The sequence below is a fragment of the Aquarana catesbeiana genome, linkage group LG10, assembly GCF_042186555.1.
Source record: "Aquarana catesbeiana isolate 2022-GZ linkage group LG10, ASM4218655v1, whole genome shotgun sequence".
Taxonomy (NCBI): domain Eukaryota; kingdom Metazoa; phylum Chordata; class Amphibia; order Anura; family Ranidae; genus Aquarana; species Aquarana catesbeiana.
Genome location: NC_133333.1, coordinates 127299104 through 127318758, shown reverse-complemented (window position 1 = coordinate 127318758; position 19655 = coordinate 127299104). Strand labels below are relative to the sequence as shown.

The following is a 19655-nucleotide window of genomic DNA, read 5'->3' as shown; positions in this document are numbered from 1 at the left end:
GTGCATGCACCTTTTTAAAAATGTGGCCACAGAGAAACTGCATGGTCTCTTTGACCATGCGATTTCCTTGAGGCCCCCACACCCGCAAAGGCGCTTCCCACGATTCCAGCACCCGCATCCAGACTGCGGGCAAATGTGAACTAAACCTAAATCTTTAGAATCCTGTGTATTATCATTAGTATAACACACCAATAATGTCCAAGAGAAAAATATTCATAACCTTGAGTTGTAATAACTGACCTGTTGTATACAGATCCAGCCTTTACCAACGACACACAACCCTAATTCCAAAAAAGCTGGGACACTGTAAAATCCTTCTTAAAAACAGAATGCAATGATTTGCAAATCTCACAAACCCATATATAGAAAATATTAAAAAAAAGTGCAATGCAAACCACCATATAATAAACCAATTGTCATTAAACAACGCATGTAAATAATATTATACTGATAGACTGTGTATCAATAGCCTAAATCAAGAAGACAAGTATATAACATCACATGAATTGCATAAATATGTGACATACCCAAAATATACCAAAATGAATCATAAACGCATATTATATATCAATGCAAGCATACAGTCCAAAAAGAAAAAACCCATGTAGAAAAGTCCATAAAAACCTTGAGCAATAATTCAGTGATCCATTGTCATCCTAAGGAGAGGGTCCCACCACCATTCATTCTCTGCTCTCACCTGGAAACATGGACCTATTTGATAATAGGTCAATCAGCGCCTTTCACTGTAGGGTAAATAAAGCAGTTGTCCCCAGCCAGTGGATAAAGCAGATGCCTCAGCATTGATCCACAAGCTTGTCCATAGGAAAAGGTACATAACCAGGCTCATTCACTCAGGGCAAAGAGAAAACTTCACATACATGATATTACCAAAAGTATTGGGACGCCTGCCTTTACACGCACATGAACTTTAATGGCATCCCAGTCTTAGACTGTAAATTTAAATTTTGCGTTGGCCCACCCTTTGCAGCTATAACAGCTTCAACTCTTCTGGGAAAGTTGTCCACAATATTGAGGAGTGTGTCTATTGAAATGTTTGACCGTTTTTCCAGAAGCGCATTTGTGAGGTCAGGCACTGATGTGGAGGAGAAGGCCTGGCTTGCAGTCTCCGCTCTAATTCATCCCAAAGGTGTTCTATCGTGTTGAGGTCAGGACTCTGGTGAAGTAGGGTTTTTCAGGGTTTGGGCTTGGCCCCTTAGTTCCAGTGAAAAGAACTGTTAAAGTGTCAGCATACAAAGACAATTTCATGCTCCCAAATTGTGAGAACAGTTTGGGGATGGCCCCTTCCTGTTCCTACATGACTGCGCACCAGTGCACAAGCAAGGTCCTTAACGACATGGATGAGCGTGTTTGAGATGGAGGAACTTGAATGGCCTGCACAGAGTCCTGACCGCAACCTGACGGAACACCTTTGGGATGAATTAGAGTGGAGACTGCGAGCCAGGCCTCCTCGTCCACATCATTGCCTGACCTCACAAATGTGTTTCTGGTAGAATGGTCAAACATTCCTATAGACACACTCCTAAACCTTGTGGACAATCTTCCCAGGAGAGTTGAAGCTGTTACAGCTGCAAAGGGTGGGCCAACTCAATATTGAACCCTACGGACTAAGACTGGAATACCATTAAAGTTCATGTAAAGGCAGGTGTCCCAATACTTTTGGTAATATAGTGTAGTGTAATAACGTTAGAATAAGGATCACACTTCATTAAAAAACATAATAAACTACTTACAAATAGAGTACACCAGGGGTCTTCAAACTATGACCCTCCAGTTGTTCAGAAACTACAATTCTCATCATGCCTTCATCTCTGTGAATGTCAGAGTTTTACAGTGCCTCATGGGACGTGTAGTTCTGCAGCAGCTGGAGGGCCGTAGTTTGAAGATCCCTGGAGTACACCAAGAAAGCAGTGCACAACTTCAAGCGCTTAATGGCAGTCAATCGCATGTACTTTAAAAATGCCTCAGACTCCCACCTCCATACACCAGCTCGATAGTCAGGCTCTCTGGATAGCGCAATAGTGTCACTATGCTCCGTCTCTTGACATGTTTCGCCACACCCACATGGCTGCTTCATATGCTTTGTGTCATATATAGAAAACATATATCAAATGTTTAAACTGAGAAAATGTACCATTTTTAAGAAAAAAAAAAGTAATTTTTTTTAATTGATTGCAGCAGTGTCAAAGTTGACACAGGGAAACAAAAAGCTGGCAAAGTACAACCCTGATTCTAAAAAAGATGGGACAGGGCCATGGTGTAGTATCCTGTCTTTTATTAAAACTCTGTAAATGTCTAGGACCTGGGGAGACCAGTTGCTGGAGTTATGGGAAAGGAATGTTGTCTCATTCTTATCTGAGCTGCTGCTCTTAAACCTGGATATATCTTTCAGCATTGATGGTGCCATTCCAGATGTTCAAGCTGCCCATTCCCTACACACTAATGCAGCCCCCCCTCATACCATAAGAGATGCAGGCTTTTGAACTGAGTGCTGATAACAAGCTGGAAGGTCCCTCTTCTTCTCTAGTTCAGAGGACACATTGCCCTTGGTTGCCAAAAAGAATGTCAAATTTAGATTAGTCTGACCACAGAACAGTTTTTCACTTTGTAGCAGACCATATTAAGTGATCTTTGGCCCAGAGAAGACGGCAGAATTTCTGGATCATATTCAGTTATGGTTATTTCTTTGCATTATAAAGCTTTACCTTTTTTTTTTTTTTTTTTTTATAAATTCTGTATTTTTGAATAACATATGATACATGCCACATAAAACATTTCACTTAATCTTCATATCCTCTCTTACATCTCCATTTAAACGTAATATAACAACATAATGCATTTTCTTTCAAGTGGATCTGAATCTCATCTACCCGAACATGTATAATTTCCCCTTTCTCTTTTCATACCCCTTGTACCAACCCCCACCCTCAAATGAAAAAGAAAAAGAAACAAAAAACCTAACAGGGGGTACCCCCTCCTCCCTCCCGTTCGATCGCACATAGTCTACCTCTCCTGTTCTCTACTTCTATAGTCCAGAAAGGGGGTCCAAATCCTCCAGTATTTCTCGTCTTGTTCTTTCAGCATCAAAGTCAAATTTTCCATTTGTTGGATTTCTATAATTCTGGCCCACCACTGTATTTTGGTCGGAGGGACTGAACTCTTCCACAAAGCCGGTATACAGGCCTTCGCCGCCGTGAGAAGGTGTTTAAGCAATGAATTCTTATATTTTTCCACCGACAAGGGAACATCATTTAATAGAAATGCAGCCGGATCATTCCCAAGAGACACACCTGTGATATCCTTAATCGTTTCCTCAACCATTTCCCAAAAACCCTTGATCTTCTCGCAATCCCAAAATATGTGCAACATCGTGCCCTCCGCTCTCATACAACGCCAGCACATGTTTGAAGTCTGTGGGAATATTTTATGTAGAACAGAAGGTGTTCTGTACCACCTAGTGAGGATTTTATATCCTCCCTCTTGGTACCTGCTAGCAATCAATGTTTTATGTATAGATTTTAAAATTTTAACCTTCTGTCTTTGAGAGAACATTACCCCTATCTCTCTCTCCCAAGCTTGAATGAAATTAAGCTCCTGGGGGGCTTCCAGACTCGTTAGTACCTCATAAAAGTGTGATAGGGAGTGTCTCATACTCTCTCCGTCTAAACATCTCCGCTCGAAGCAGGATAGATCTCGAACCACTGGATAAGTTTTAATTTTCGACCGGATAAAAGCACCTAACTGCATTGCCCTGAAATAATCTAAATCGGATGCCACTTCTCCCTCTATCTCACCTTGTGTCATCAAACAGCTACCCCTAGAAAAGTGTATGAGCCTGCTTCTCCCCCTTTGTTTTAGTACCTCATACCTCCGGTCTAGTAGGCCAGGTTGAAAGTCTGGTGAACCCAACACCGGGGCCATAGGGCTCGGATGAGGTGAAAGGTTTGTCTTTTTAAAGATCGTATTGATAGTACGAATGGTTGCGCCTGTCAGTGGATGTTTTTTCGCTATTATAGGTAGTTTCGATTTTGCTATCCATGCTAGGCCCTCCAAGGGGATTTTAACCGTCGCTTGTTCTAACTGTACGTGTGGTTTCCTTACGGAGGCGCACCATTCCACAACTCTAGCTAACTGTGAGGCTTCCTGATATCTCACTGGGTCTGGGAAGCCAATACCTCCTTTTTCTTTTGGGAGCACTAAAATATTTCTCCCTACTCTTGCTGGCTTCCCTGCCCAAATGAACCTCAGAAACCTTGATCTAAGATCCTTCAGGAAACCCGAAGGGATCTTTATTGGCAGGGTTTGCAATAAGTAAAGGAGTCTGGGCATCACGTTCATCTTTTATAATGTTTGTCCTTCAAAACCAAGTAAAGGTCTCCCTATCCCATCTCCTAAAGTCTTGTTTAATTTGTCTTAGCATCGGGGCATAGTTTAATTCAAACACTCTACTAAGCTTCTTAGGAATTTTAGTCCCCAAGTAACTTATATGGGAGTCTGATCATCTAAAATTGAATTGTGACTTTATCTGTTGTATCTCAGGTACCTTCATTTCCAACCCCATGGCTTCGGATTTGGTGTAGTTCACCTTATAATTTGCTAAATCCCCATAGTTACGTATCTCCCTTAGGAGAGATGGAAGGGATATAATTGGGGAAGTTACAAAGAAAATCAAATCATCGGCATAGGCTGCCAGCTTATGCTCTTCTCTTTCTGTCTTGATACCATTAATGTTGGGATTGGCACGTATTTTCCTTAAAAAAGGCTCCAATGTGAGAATAAAGATAATTGGCGATAAGGGGCAACCCTGGCGCGTTCCATTTCGTATCCTGAAGGGATCCGACAATCTGTCATTTACCTTAACCCTCGCACTTGGGATTGAGTAAAGGTTTGAGAACCAGCTCAGCATTCCATCCCCCAGTCCAATATGCTGTAGGGTAGCCTCAAGAAAGAACCAGTCAACCCTATCGAATGCTTTTTCTGCATCAGCTGAAAACAATATTAAAGGTTTCTGTCTTCTCTGTGCAATGTAAATCGCATTAATTACTCTCTGCGTGTTTTCCCTCCCCTCCCTTCCAGCTGTAAATCCTACTTGATCTGGGTGTATCAGTGCGGGGATATGCTCTTCTAGTCTAATCGCCAGAATCTTAGAGAAAATTTTTAAATCCACATTCAGCAACGCAATCGGCCGGTAACTGGAACATTGAGATGGATCCTTTCCCTCCTTCGGGATTACTGCTATATGTGCCATCAATATCTCACTAGGTAACATCTGTCCCTCCCGTAGAGAATTAAAAGCCGCTATGAATCTTGGAGCCAATTTCTCAGCGAAAAGTTTATAATACGCCAGGGTATATCCGTACGGACCCGGTGCTTTCCCTACTTTTAGAAGGTTTACTGCTCTCTTAAATTCTTCTATTGAAATTGGTACATCTAGATCTCGTGCTATCTCCTCCGTCAGCTTTGGCATTTCTGAGTTGAATAGGTAGTCTCTTACCCTCTCCCGTTTATTTTTACGCCTCTGTGGGGAATGGTGCCCATCTAGTTGGTAAAGACCCTCATAGTATTCCTTAAAAATCTGTGCCATATCCTGCGATGAGTTAACCACTTCACCCCTCTGTGTCTTAATACCTGACAAGTGCTTCTGTGTTGAGGCATCTTTAAGGGCCTTCGCCAACATCCTACTCGGTTTATTCCCAAATTCATATAATGTCCGCCTTCCCCGTTTCAATTTCGCTTTAGCCTGTTCAATGAGTAGGGAGTTCAGATCTTCCCGGAGACCACTTAGTTTCTCCTCTAATTGCTGTGTCTGAGATTTTTTACGTTTTAGTTCTACTTCCCGAATTTTTTTTAGTAAAACCTCTATCTGTTCGTTGAGCTTTTTTTTCCTATGCGCCCCTAAAGATATCAAGACTCCTCTCATCACGCATTTATGTGTTTCCCAAATACAGACTGGGGTGACTTCATCCGAATCATTTGTCAGAAAAAAAAAGTCCAATTCCTGGCTTAATTTTTGTTCATACTCTTTATCCTTTAACAACGTCTCATTAATCTTCCAATGCCACTCGCGGCGTTCTTCCTCCCCTAAGTCTAATGTACAATTTGTCGGAGCATGGTCTGACAAGGTAAATGATCCTATGTCAGCACTCACCATTGATGTTATTGCTATCTGCGATATCAAGATGTAGTCAATGCGAGTGTATGATTTATGTTTTGCCGAAAAAAAGGTATAGTCCCTGTCTTGTACATGAAGCGACCTCCAAGAATCTATTACCTGCAAATTACTTAGTAATTTTTTAACTCTACGTAATTTTGTCAATGTGAGATGTGATGCTCCCCTGGATGCATCTAAGAGAGGATCCAGTGTCATATTTAAATCTCCTCCTATCACTAGAATACCTTCCTTATACTGATGTATCATTTGCAGGCAAGTTTCTAAATATCCAACCTGATCTTCATTCGGGAGGTATAGGTTCACTAATGTAACCCTCTGCGATCCAATTAGTCCCTTTACGATTAAAAGACGGCCCTCCTCATCTGTGATTACTTTCAACTCCTTCCATGGGATCTGTTTTGAAACGATAATAGAAACGCCATTGGATTTAGCGCTCAAAGATGCACTGTGATAAACCACTGGAAATTTATGGTTTACGAGTTTTGGTATTCTATCCCTTCTAAAGTGTGTCTCCTGGAAAAAAGCGATCTGCGTCTTTAACCTTCCCACTTCCACAAGCAGTCTAATCCGTTTCTCCGGAATGTTCAGTCCGTTAACATTATATGAGGTGAATTTTATTCTGGTCATTTCTATACGATCGCCTGGGAGCTACGAGGAGGAGGAACCCCAAGAGGGAAAAAGAAAAAAAAAAAAAAAAACCCCTCTCCCCAATTCCCTTGTACCACTAAAGGGATTAATCCAATCGGCACGAATCCTCGATGCCGTTGGAGAGAAAAAAAAAAAATACCCAAATTAAACCCTAAAACGCCTCCGACTTTCCTCCACTCGGAGGGGAGATGTTTATTATTGGGGAGTGTCCCCGAGTACGCGGAGTTTGAGTGTAGAAATATCAGCAGTAGCGCGCCCAGTAAAAATAACTAAGAAAGAAGTTTCCAAAATATTTACAATCACAAATCACCAGAACACCACCATATACCCTCCACTTTTACAGCAAAAGAAGAAAAAAAAAAAAAAAAAGAAGGTAACCTTATGCAGTTGTATTTACATTTCCATACTTATTTGGCAATTACAATCGTAATACATGATTTACCCTCTCCCCCCATACCCGCCCCCAGCCCATCTTACTTATCTAACCAACTTCCTTTCTACCCTCTACTCTTGATGAGTTACACCGTGCTTCTCACTCGTCCTTCCCCTATCCCCCCATCCGATCCCCTCCCCTGTGACCCCCCTTCGACCCCTCAAAGCACCACCACCCATCCCCACTACCCAAAAAAAAAAAAATTTGAAAATTTTTATATATATATATATATATATATATATATATATATATATATATATATATATATATATATATATATATATATATATATAAATATAATTTATATTGTGTCCTACCCCTTTTTATAATCTTTTCCGACCCTAATTCGTGAATAGCACTAGAGCATTTATTTTCCCCACACAAATTGGTATATAATTATCACCGTGTCAAAAAAAAAAAAAATAAATTGTATATTTATGTCCTACCCCTTTTTTATACCCTTATTCCACCCCATTTCATGAGTATCACCGCAACATTTGTATTTAATTATCACCGTGTCAGCCCAAAAAAAAGGGATCACCTTTCTCCCCCTTCCCCCCCCCCCCCTGCACCTATCCCGTCTCACTCCTCATGTGTATCCTAGAAACAGCATGATTATCATCCAAAACACAGCAAAAATCTACCCTCCTTACAGCAAACCATAAAAAAGTGAATAATAAAAAAAAAAAAATCTTTCTCTTTCCTTTTCCTTTTCTTCTTCTCATATCCTACCCCTCTTTTGTACCCTTTCCCCACCCCATTTCATGAATATCATCACAACATTTGTATTTAATTGTCACCATGTCAGCCCAAAAAAGGGATCACCTTCCCCCTCCCCCACTTCATTAACCCACACATACCCAACCCCCCCTTCCCCCTCCCCCCCCCCCGCACCTATCCCGTCTCATTCCTCATGTGTATCCTCAAAACAACGTGATTATCATCCAAAACACAGCAAAATCTACCCTCCTTACAGCAAACCATAAAAAAGTGAAAAAAAAAATCTTTCTCTTTCCTTTTCTTTTCTTTCTTCTTATGTCCTACCCCTCTTTTGTACCCTTTTCCCACCCCATTTCATGAATATCACCGCAACATTTGTATTTAATTGTCACCATGTCAGCCCAAAAAAGGATCACCTTCCCCCCTCCCCCCCCTTCATTAACCCACACATCCCCAACCCCCCCCCCTTCCCCCCCCTTCCCCCTCCTCCCCCTCCCCTGCACCTATCCCGTCTCATTCCTCATGTGTACGTGATTATCATCCAAAACACAGCAAAAATCTACCCTCCTCACAGCAAACCATAAAAAGGTGAATTACACAAAAAAGAAGAAAAAAAAAGAGCAGAGGTATCACGTACTGACAACAATTTAAATCCTATTGTCCCTTTATCCGGGGTTTCCTCCCGCCTTCACACCAAAGTAAATAAGAGTCTTGTGGGAGAACCCCTAATAAGCAAAAAACAAGAGATAGGATGAGGGGGGGTGTATGGGGAGGGGAGTATAAAGAGAAAAAAAAAGGAAAAAAAAAAAAAATTCAAATGGTATTCCATAAGATCTGGGCTAAAAAAGAGGGAAAAAAAAGTTCAAAAAGAAAAGGGTGAGAGTCCACTTTCCAATTTAAAGACCAAAGTCCAATTATTCTGCTTCCTTCTCCCAATTCCTTCTCCTCTGCAGTTTCTTCTGTTGAATATACCCCCCCATATTATCGATTGAGATATCAACCCAGTCGGGAACCTCCACCACTTCTGAACCCAGAAACTTAAATAAGTCCGGTAATTGCTCTGGAACAGACAGGGTAAAGGCACGTCCATCCTTTTTTATAGTTAATGATAATGGATACCCCCATCTATAGGTTGCGCCCTTTGCCCGTATTTGATCCAGAAGTGGCCTCAGTAGTCTTCTCCTTATCTTCGTCTGCCAGCTAAGGTCCGGAAACACCTGGACCTCCTGACCTGCATATTCCAATGCACCTTTCTGCCACACTGCTCTCATTATATCTTCCTTTACTCTGTAAAAGTGAACTCGACATAACACATCTCTGGGGGACCCTTGTTCTGAAATGAGCCCTACCGGACTCCTATGTACGTGATCCAACTCAATATGAGTATCAGAGGGGTTCTCCAAATATTTATTAAAGATATCAATTGCTGTCTTTCTCAAATCAGGTGTTTTTATGGTTTCTGAGATCCCTTTAATGCGTACATTGTTTCTTCTACTTCTGTTCACAGAATCCTCAACTTGCAACTGTAAAATTAACAATTTTTGATGTTGTGATTTTAACTTCCTTTCCAACAGATCAATGCGGGCATCTGCCGAGGACTGCAAGGACTCACAGCTACACAATCTTTTATCCATTAATTCTAACTTGGCACCTATTTCGCTCATTTCTTCCCTTACAGTCGCCTTTAAGTCGCTCATCAGGGCTTGTATTTCCTCTTTGGTCGGTAGCGCCTGTATGAGCTTCCTAATGTCCGGTTCACCACCACCAGCCATTACTATCGTCTCCCCCGTATTAAAAGAGCATACCTGAGCCTCTGTAGTAGCCCTGGTCCAGGGCGTGATTGGGGAGCTCACTTCAACGGCCTCCGTCAGCTCTGTACGGATGTTCCCAGCTGATCTATTTGAGGAGGTTGCGATGGTTGATTCCTCCATAGCCGCTAGCTGTCTCTGAGCGGCCCGTATAGCACGCTGGGAGGCGGCGCCGGCCTCCACTGACATGGCTGGCTCTTTCTTTGCTGTGAGGTACTTGGTAATGAGCGGGTATCTAGGTGCCTCCGTCCCTCCTGTGCCCTTCTCTCGTCCACGTCCCGGCATGTATTCCTGGCGTTCCTGGCGTCTCTTGCTCAGCCCGCTCACAATCTCCTGCTCGGGCGCGCCACTGCGATGCACTGCCCCTCACTCCGTCATGCTCAGGCCGCACCCCCCAGCGTCAGCGTCAATCATGACAGGCTACCTTTCTTTTTTGGATGCCATGGCAAACTGTGTTCACAGACAGTAATTTTTGAAAGTATTGCTAAGCCATTGTAATGATGTCTATCACAGAATAATGTCTGCTTTTAATGTAGTGCATCTGAGGGCCTGAAGATCACGGGCATTCAATATTGCCTTTTGGCATTGGCTCTTGTGTGCAGAGATTTTTCTGGCTTCTCACAATCTCATGATAATATGTACTATAGATGATTATATTAAAAAGTCTTTGCAACTTCATGTTGAGGAACATTATTCGGAAATTGTTCAACAATTTTTAGATGTAGCTTTTCACATATTGGTCAACCTCTGCCCATCTTTACTTTTGAGACATTGACTCTCTTAGATGCCCTTTTTATGCCCAATCATGTTACTGACCTGGTGCCAATTAACCTGATTAGTTTCAAAATGTTCTTCCAGCTCTACTTACTTTCTCACCAGTTTGTTGCCTTGTCCTAACTTTTTTGAGATGTATTGCTGCCGTCAATTTCAAATTGTCCTTATTTTTTTCCTAAAATGGTAAATTTTCTCAATTTAAACATTTGATATGTTTTCTATTTTCTATTGTGAATAAAATGTGGGTTTATGAGATTTGCAAATCATTGCATTGTTTTTATGTGGATTTTACACCGCGTCCCATCCTTTTTGGGGTTGTGCTTTTCCCTGTCTGTGAAAAAAAAAAAAATAAAGGGTCAGTATGACAGCCAGGCAGCTAGCATTATCAGGTGCAGATAAACAGAAACTTCTGTACTTCCCTCAGCACAGGTTTTCTTCAAATGCTAATGTGTATCACCATGCAAAAATATCCCTACTATATACTGATATGATGGTCTTGCCTTAAGTTGCTTGCCACTTGCTAGGGCCACCCCTAGTCCACACTTGTGTAACCCTGTCCACTCTGTGAGTGAGGTTTTACTGGTGTCCTTAGGTGATGGACATGTTATCCTCTGGAAAGGTTTTATTTTTTTAGTTTTTTTAAAACATTCAATTTTTTTTCTAAATCTTCTATTGGATCTGACTGTTTATTGCCCTGAACTATCTAGCAGTTTCCAGATCAGTAACCTTTGGTGTGTACTTTGGGCACTCTACCCAGACCCAACTATGTGGGACTGCTCTTTAATGTGTGCTTTAGCACTGGATCCTGCGTTAGATGCTCACCTTGGTACAGATTGCACCTTGTGTAGTTAGTTGCAGGGTGCTATACAGGTCCAGGACTGTGGTGTTTCAATAGTACCCAGACCCTAAGGACTTCTTTGGGCATATGCTCACCATTAAGGGCGAAGCCTGCACCATTAGTAGGCCCAGCATGGTGAATAAAATAAGACAGGGTTTCCCTTTATGTTATCATTGCTTCCTGACTTTTAATAACAATCTACATTGTGTAGCACACTATATGGTTTTATAGGCAGAGAATTTGGGAGTTATTCATTTTTTTGTAGTTACCCTCGTCATTTTGTCTCATACATTTCTCAGCAAAAAAGCCATTTCTATATGGCGTTTTTTTCTGATCCTATCTAGACTTCGTCTCAGAAGGATGAGGTAGACACATCTGCCTCCCGGATGACACATTCCTGCCTTATGCATACAGCACTTTACTGCACTCCTGTTGCTATCTTTATAGACCCACAACCACAGGAACCCAGTCTTAGCCTGTGTTATAGCTGCTTTTATTTCCAGACATGGAAAACTATATCCGTTCCACACTCCGTAACCAGGAGTACCCCACTTGGTATCTCCTCACCTAGCAATTGCACATCAAAGGTGTGAGGGAGCTGGGTCAAAAGGTTTGACTAAAATGTGGTGTTGAGATGGCCTACAAGAACTTATAACATCCCTCAGGGTAGTGATAGTCGTTCCCTTGTCCAAGAGCAAGGTCCTGTTATGACACTGCTTCCCTCAGCAGACTCCAGCTGCCTCTCAGGCACAAACCATGCAGCCTCTCTGACAAAAGCAGATTTCTCTGCCTGTCTGAATTCTTTTAAAAGCCTTCAGTTCTTCTAGAACCTTTGGTTTCCAGAGGCCAGAAATGTTAACCTCCCTTTCTTGAGGATATTATTGAAGGCCTTGATTTTGTAGCAGAGAATTTTACTTCCCCCACTTTTTATGAGATACAAGCTTTGACTTCAAGCCAAATGCACTCTACTGTAAACGCATGATTTGACTTGGTGCACACTAGTCTTTGCCTAACCACCTGACTTCACAGATAACACTAGTCTCTTGGATCAGCCAGACTCTTAGAGCCCAAAGAAATGCTTTTCCCGTAAATGCACAGATTGATTGTGCACTTTGAGGACTGGCTCAACCAAGAGATGGTATTTGCTCCCCCTGAGCTTTTTGCTGAGATTTATCAAATGGAAAAAGATTTATCGGAACAAATGGCCTATTCCTACATTGAATCTTGCGGTTTCACTTCTCAATAAACACCTCAATTCTTATTGAGAATGGTCCCTCTTTTAAGGATTCTGTTGATATTTTTAAGCTCTCTTAATGACCTTATTTGCTTTTGCAGGTCCAGACCTGCTACCAGCAATTGGTGATATGTTTATTTGCGAAACTTCTGCTAACTGGACAAGACAAGTGAGCAGAGACCAAGAACCTGTCTTTGATGACCTTGCTCTCTTAGAGCAATTGCGGCCGGTGCCCTAAGCCCTATTGCTTTGTGTGGACAATCTAGAACAGTGGTGGCCAACTTTGGTGTGTGTGTGTGTGTGTGTGTGTGTGTGTGTTTCAAGTGCAGACCCCCAGATCACAAAAGGGCCTCACATAAAATTCAGTCAATCATCAGAGACAGCAGACACACAACAAGATAAAGTCAGACCATGGGCAACAATGCAAGAGATGGTCAGACACTGTGGACATAATAGGAGAGATATTATACAAGAGATGGTTAGACTGCGGACATGCTGCAGGAGAGACTGTCAGAGACTGTGAACATGCAATTAGGGTTGTCCCGATACCACTTTTTTAGGACCGAGTACAAGTACCGATACTTTTTTTCAAGTACTCGCCGATGCCGATTACCGATACTTTTTTTTTTAATGTCACGTGACAGTTTTTTTTTTGCTATTTTTTTTTGGGGGGGGGGGGTGAACGTTGTATGTGTGTGTGTTTTTTTTTTTGTTTTCTTTTACAATTTTTATTTTTTACAATAATATTTTTTTATTATTTATTGTTTTTTTTTTTTTTTTTTTTTTAAATCAGCCCTGTTGGGGGGCTTTGGTGAGATATCAGGGGTCTTAACAGACCTCTGATATCTCCCCCTTGAAACAGAGAAAGAGACAGAGGATAGAGATTCCCCAGTCCCTTTCTCTGCAGCGTCAGCTGCACTGAGAATGAATGGAGAGAAGACAGCGGCTTCTCTCCATTCAAAAACTGACACATCGTAATCACAGAAGATTACAATGTTTCAGTTATGTGAATGGACAGAGTCAGCTGACTCTGTCCATACACAAAGGAAGGAGGGGGAGGACGGAGGAACTGAGGGGGAGAACGGAGGGAACAGATGAGAGAGGAATGCAGGGGACAGATAAGGATAGAGGAACGGAGGGGGAGAGATAAGGAGAGAGGAACGGAGGGGGAGTACGGAGGGGACAGATAAGGATAGAGGAACGGAGGGGGACAGATAAGGATAGAGGAACGGAGGGGGAGTACGGAGGGGACAGATAAGGATAGAGGAATGCAGGGGACAGCGGAGAGGCACAGAGGAACAGAGGGGGCACGGAGGAGGATGCAGTGACAGTCAGCTGTGAGCGATCACAGCTGTATGTCACTAAAGCTGGTGAAAGCCGCTGGGGGAGAATCCTGTAACTCCCCCACGCGCCGATCACAGCTGTCCTCCAGGTATCGGGGGAAGCATCGGGAGCATTTGCCCGAGTACAAGTACTTGGGCAAATGCTCGGTATCGGTGCCGATACCGATACTAGTATCGGTATCGGGACAACCCTACATGCAATAGGAGTTGTAAACGGGGGGCATGCTTCATTAGATGGTCATAGACTGGAGACATATTTTACATGAGGTTTTACATGAGGTTGCTAGAAATCACTACTATAATAAGCCAATAGGGAAACGCAGATTAGTGTCTGCAGGGGCCTTGAGGGCAGCACAAAATGCCAAAGAGCCACATGCCCCCCCACCAAATTCAGGCACAAGGAGTGTTTGTAATTGCATTAGAAGAACATTTTCAAGGTTTTCGTTCAAACCAAAAACCAAATGGGGGGGCATTCCTCCAATAGACATCTTAAAATCTCTAAACCGACCCAAACTCCACATGAATTTGTGATCTGTCATTGCTTCTCTTTAAGACAAAGGTAATTTCTGGGATCAGTAGACACACAAGATGCCTGTCTAAACGTTCCCACCCTTTCTTTACATCAATGCTTTCTGTGTTTTTTTGTGGGAGACCAACGCTTCCAATTTGTAGCACTATCATTTGGGCTCTCCTCTGCAACCCAAGTTTTCTGGATTTTCTGTGAACCCATTCATATCATAGGTTATTTAAAAGAACTTTCCAAAGCCCTCTCACCGTCTGGATTACCTGGCTATTTAATTTTCGTCATAGCCCAAGCCAGAATACTCCTTCCCCAAAAGAAAGATACTTCCCTAAGGTCCAACATGCAGACCCTTTGGCCCTCCCTTCCTCAGTATGCTTCTGCATGAAGGTTCTGGGCTTAATGAAACAAAGCCACTCCAGGAGAGTGATTCTCCAGTTAATTCCTACACACACTAGTCAGGTGCTAGCCCAGCTTGCATGCTGCGTATCATAAAGCAAATGATTCCGGATGGCTGCAAACTCAAAAATCCTCTTTATTGAAGCTTCATGTGACGGTTAACAGATGGAGCAGAAGACAGCGGTAAACATGTTACGTGCAAATGTTAGTGCTTAGTCATTACATCAACAGGTTATGCCTAAGCGCTAACATTTAAGCGAAACGCGTCTACCTCTTTGTCCTCTGCTCCATCCATTAAACTCCTGTCACATGAAGCTTCAATGAAGAGGATTTTTGGAAGTGTAGCTGTCAAGAATCATTTGCTTTATGTTCTGGGCTTAATGGTAGCCTTCTTTGATGCTTTTTGTTCCAGTTTCACTCACTTTGATCACCCAATGCTTCAATCTAGCTACAGCTCTCTGACCCTCCCCATCAACATTCTACAACACTGCTTCTCCTTCTGCAAGGGCACCCAGTCAGAGTGCAGTCAGACAGTGCCACAGCAGTGGCCTACATAAACTATCAGGAGGCACCAGAAGTCAAGCTGCCCTAAAGGAAAAAAAAGTCTGACAATCTCCTGGGCAAGAACTTACATTTCAGCTCTCCACCATCCATATCCCTGGAATGGACCATTGGCAGGCAGACTTCTGGACTGCTAGTGCCTAAACCCCCTGGGAGAGGTCTCAGCATCCCAAAATCTTTGATAATCTCTGTCAAAGATAGAGCAGACCATATGTGGAACGTTTTGCTTAACAAGCTTAAAACATTTTACACAAAACCAGGGATCTTGTAGCCTTCACAGTAGAGATGCTCTGGTGATTCCTTGGATTCAAACTGGTTTATGCCTTTTAAGGGAAGGGTTCTTCCCTTCCTCAAAATAATTCATTCCACTACAGCTGTTTAAAAAGGTAAATGTTCGGGCTTTGCCTGCAAGGTGCTTTAAGCTTTTATCTGAGTGTTTTCTAGTCCTATAACCCTTGTGCTTCTTGTGGGACTGTTGGCCATTCTGTTTTGCCATGTTCTTGCCCACCCCTCAGTATATTGGATACATCCAAAGGTCCATGAATACAGGTCCTGTATTGTATGATTTAAGGTGGACATAGATGGATCGAAATTTGTCCAGTTCAGCAGGGACCGGCTGAATTTCAATCCATCTATGGCTGTTCCTCCTAGAGAGAAGTTGATTGGACAATTTTTCATTCAAAAAATTTTCATGAGGGGGCACTGATGGGCGACACTGTTATGCAGTACTGATGGGCAGCACTGATAATCATTGCACTGATTATCAGTGCAGATCTCCCCTGTTAGGAAATCCGCTAATCGGCTCTCCTATCCTCACACTGTCAGTGTGAGTAGAAGAATGCTGATAACTGGCATTTCCTATTTACACTGTGATCAGCTGTGATTTGACACAGCTGATCAGATGGTAAAGAGCCTAAGTCATAGGCTCTTTACGGTGATCGAAGATGCGGTGTGTCCGAGGGACATACCGGGCCCCCGGGAGGATTGTTCTGAAGGACGTCCACTCAGAACAATGAAACCCCTGTCCAGCCCTTTATATCTCCTGTTATATATGGACTTGTGTTTGTTTTTTTGTGTTTTGCGCTTACTGTTACCAATACTCTGTTGGGCCATCATTCTGCTATAGGCCGGGCGGAAAATAGTTTAAAGAGGAGTTCCGCCCCCCACCAAAAAATTTAAAGTCAGCTGCTACAAATACTGTAGCTGCTGACTTTTAATATTAGGACACTTGCCTGTCAAGGGAGTCTGCAATGTCGGCACCGCAGCCAATTTTCTGATCGGCTCTTGGGTGCTGCCGCCGCCATTCGCGGTAACGGAAAACCGACAGTAAATAACTGAAGAGCCGGCACTTCTGGAAGTTCAGTCTTATATCTTTATTTCATATGACCATGTTTAAAAGAACACGCAGATGCGTTTCGGCTCAAGCCTTGTTCAAGGCACGTATGAAATGAAGATATAAGACTGAACTTCCAGAAGATTTTGCGCACTCCAGTTTTAGTAAATCATCCCCTCTGTGTCCACATATGTTGTAGTTAGATACTTTTTCTCTCCCATTGCTTGATATATGCAATAACATCTAAAATATCTGAGCTGCTGTTATAAACAACCTTAAATCCACAATACAAAGATTACTTTCATAAAGAAATAATATATTTTCTTTTAGGATGTAGAAGCTTCAGAAATAAAAGTCCAAGTGTGCGTGTATGCTTTTGACATGTTGTACTTAAATGGAGAGGTAAGTACTTTCTATTAAAATGAATTGTGGTGGCATATGGGATGCAAAAGACAGTGATTGTTACCTTTTCCCCTTTCTCTATTTATTTTCCATTCTCTTTCTTTTAGCGTCATCTGTGGTTTTCTCTGAATTACTCCCTCATGCCTACTTATTTTCTGGGTAACGAACTTGTGGTGAATGTGTGAAAATAGACTTAGCACTCGTTCACATTTTAAAGCCGCGTTTCAGTGTGACTTTTTGTCTGCCTTGACAGAAATTGGCAAAAGTAGTATAGGAACTACTTTTGCGACTCTGCACCGATTGGAACGGTGCCATTGCTGGCGATAGGCTGCAAATTGTCATGCCATGTCATAACAAATCGTTTCAATGTGAACGAGGGCTTAAGGCTGAATATCATTTTAATGTTTGCCATCTGCTTCCAGTCTCTAGTTAGAGAACCATTTTCTAGAAGACGCCAGCTACTAAGAGAGTCTTTTCAGGAGGTGGAAGGAGAATTCACATTTGCTACATATATGGACACATCAAACACAGATGAAATTTCGGAGTTTCTTGATCAGTCAATTAAAGGTATGGCAGCAAGGCAAAAATTTTATTATTTTGCCTCCAAAAACACCTGCAAACATTTATTGCTTTTAATATTTTATTTTTAGATTCTTGTGAAGGTCTGATGGTAAAAACTCTAGACCAGAATGCCACATATGAAATTGCAAAGCGTTCTCACAATTGGTTAAAGGTAAATTATTTCATTTTTAATCACCTTGGGGTCTGTTTATCAAAACTTAAACTGGAACTGTGTGTTAAATCAAAAATGACATAAGTCCCTATATTTTTGGACACAGGCACAATTTTCATACTTTTGGCTCAGCATGCCACCAGAATAAAATTTCAATGAAACAATTCAATTGAATTTTAGGAACTGCAACCATTTTTATACACAGCCCCCACATTTTCAGGGGCTCAAATGTAATTGGACAAATTAATATAATCATAAATAAAATGTTCATTTTTATTATTTTGTTGAGAATCCTTTACTGGCAATGACTGCCTGAAGTCTGGAACCCTAGGACATTACCAAAGACTGGGTTTCCTCCTTTGCCCCCAGATATGTAATTGCCAATAGGAAATCTCGTCTGAAAGGGATGCAGGCCCTGCATTTTTTCTCATTAGAGCTTTGCAGGTGCACAGCTGATTGATAATTATGAAACCACTCCCATTAGACTCGGAACATGGGCACTGACAAACACACAGGGTGTTTCTTCAGAATAACAAAAGGTAGGAATCTGCAACAAAGTTTGTTAAAATCCTTGCAATGTACATAGATTGCACAGAGGAGAATGTTTGTTTTTTCTTAACAAAAGTGGAGTTGCTCTTTAAGCGTTTTTAGATCTTTTTTTTATCATGTTACTATGGTATATTGAAGTATAATTACAAGCATTTCATGAGTGTCAAAGGCTTTTATTGACAGTTGCATTAAGTTTATGCAAAGAGTCAATATTTGTAGTGTTAACTCTTCTCTTTCAAGACCTCTGAAATTTGCCTTGCCATTCTGTCAATCAACTTTTCGGTCATATCCTGACTGATGGCAGCCCATTCCTACATAATTAATGCTTGGAGTCTATCGGAATTTGTGGGGTTTTTTTTGTTCACCCGCATCTTGAAAATTGACCACAGTTTCTCAATGGGATTAAGGTCTGGGGAGTTTACTGGCCATGGAACCAAATGGCCAGGAGTCAGGTGTGTACTGACTCCTATTTAACATGAGTTTGAATTTGATTGCTTAATTCTGAACACAGCTGCATCCCCAGTTATAAGGAGGTGTGCACACTTAAGCAACCACATTATTTTAGCTTATTTTTACTCCCCCCTCTAGAAGATTTGTTTGTTTTTCAATTGAGTTGTACAGTTTATAGGTCACATTAAAGGTGGAAAAAGTTCTGAAATATTTTTTTGTCTCATTTTTTCACATCAGAGAAACCTGACATTTTAACAGGGGTGTGCAGAACTTTTTATATCCACTGTATACACATTGCCATCATAAAAAATGAAGCAGCAGACTTTGTGAAAATTATTTGTGTCATTCTGAAAGCTTTTGGCCACAGCTGTAGATAGCAGTTTCAGAGTCTTAGCAAGGCAGGAGTGGAGTTCAGTCATGCAATGTAGCCCAGAGTTTAGGAGAAGAGTAGAGTCAGTGGTTACCAATGGTTACGGTGAGGCAGATGTGAATTGCAGACCTTGAATACACAAATGAAAAAATTATTAGTAAATTTTGATTTACCTGTAAAATTATTATTTTTTTTTTTAGCTTACATCACAAGACCCCGAGAACTTCATATTCATGATTACTTGGGTTACGCTGCCCCTTTTAGGTGAATGACACTGCACAAAAAAAAAGTCAAGTCTGCTTGGGTATAAAATCGTTCAGCTAATCCTCAGTTTTGTTAGCATGCAATAA

At 41.7% G+C, this 19655-nt stretch overlaps 1 protein-coding gene across 4 annotated transcripts in view; it reads left to right on the top strand.

Moving 5' to 3' along the window:
- LIG1 (DNA ligase 1) overlaps positions 1 to 19655 on the top strand; it is a 217760-nt gene that overhangs the window by 158733 nt on the left and 39372 nt on the right. For all 4 annotated transcript variants that reach the window (XM_073602588.1, XM_073602587.1, XM_073602589.1 and 1 more), the window contains 3 exons: positions 17132 to 17203; positions 17626 to 17770; positions 17854 to 17936. In XM_073602588.1, coding sequence (XP_073458689.1) covers positions 17132 to 17203; positions 17626 to 17770; positions 17854 to 17936 — 300 coding nt within the window. The remainder of the gene's footprint in view (positions 1 to 17131; positions 17204 to 17625; positions 17771 to 17853; positions 17937 to 19655) is intronic.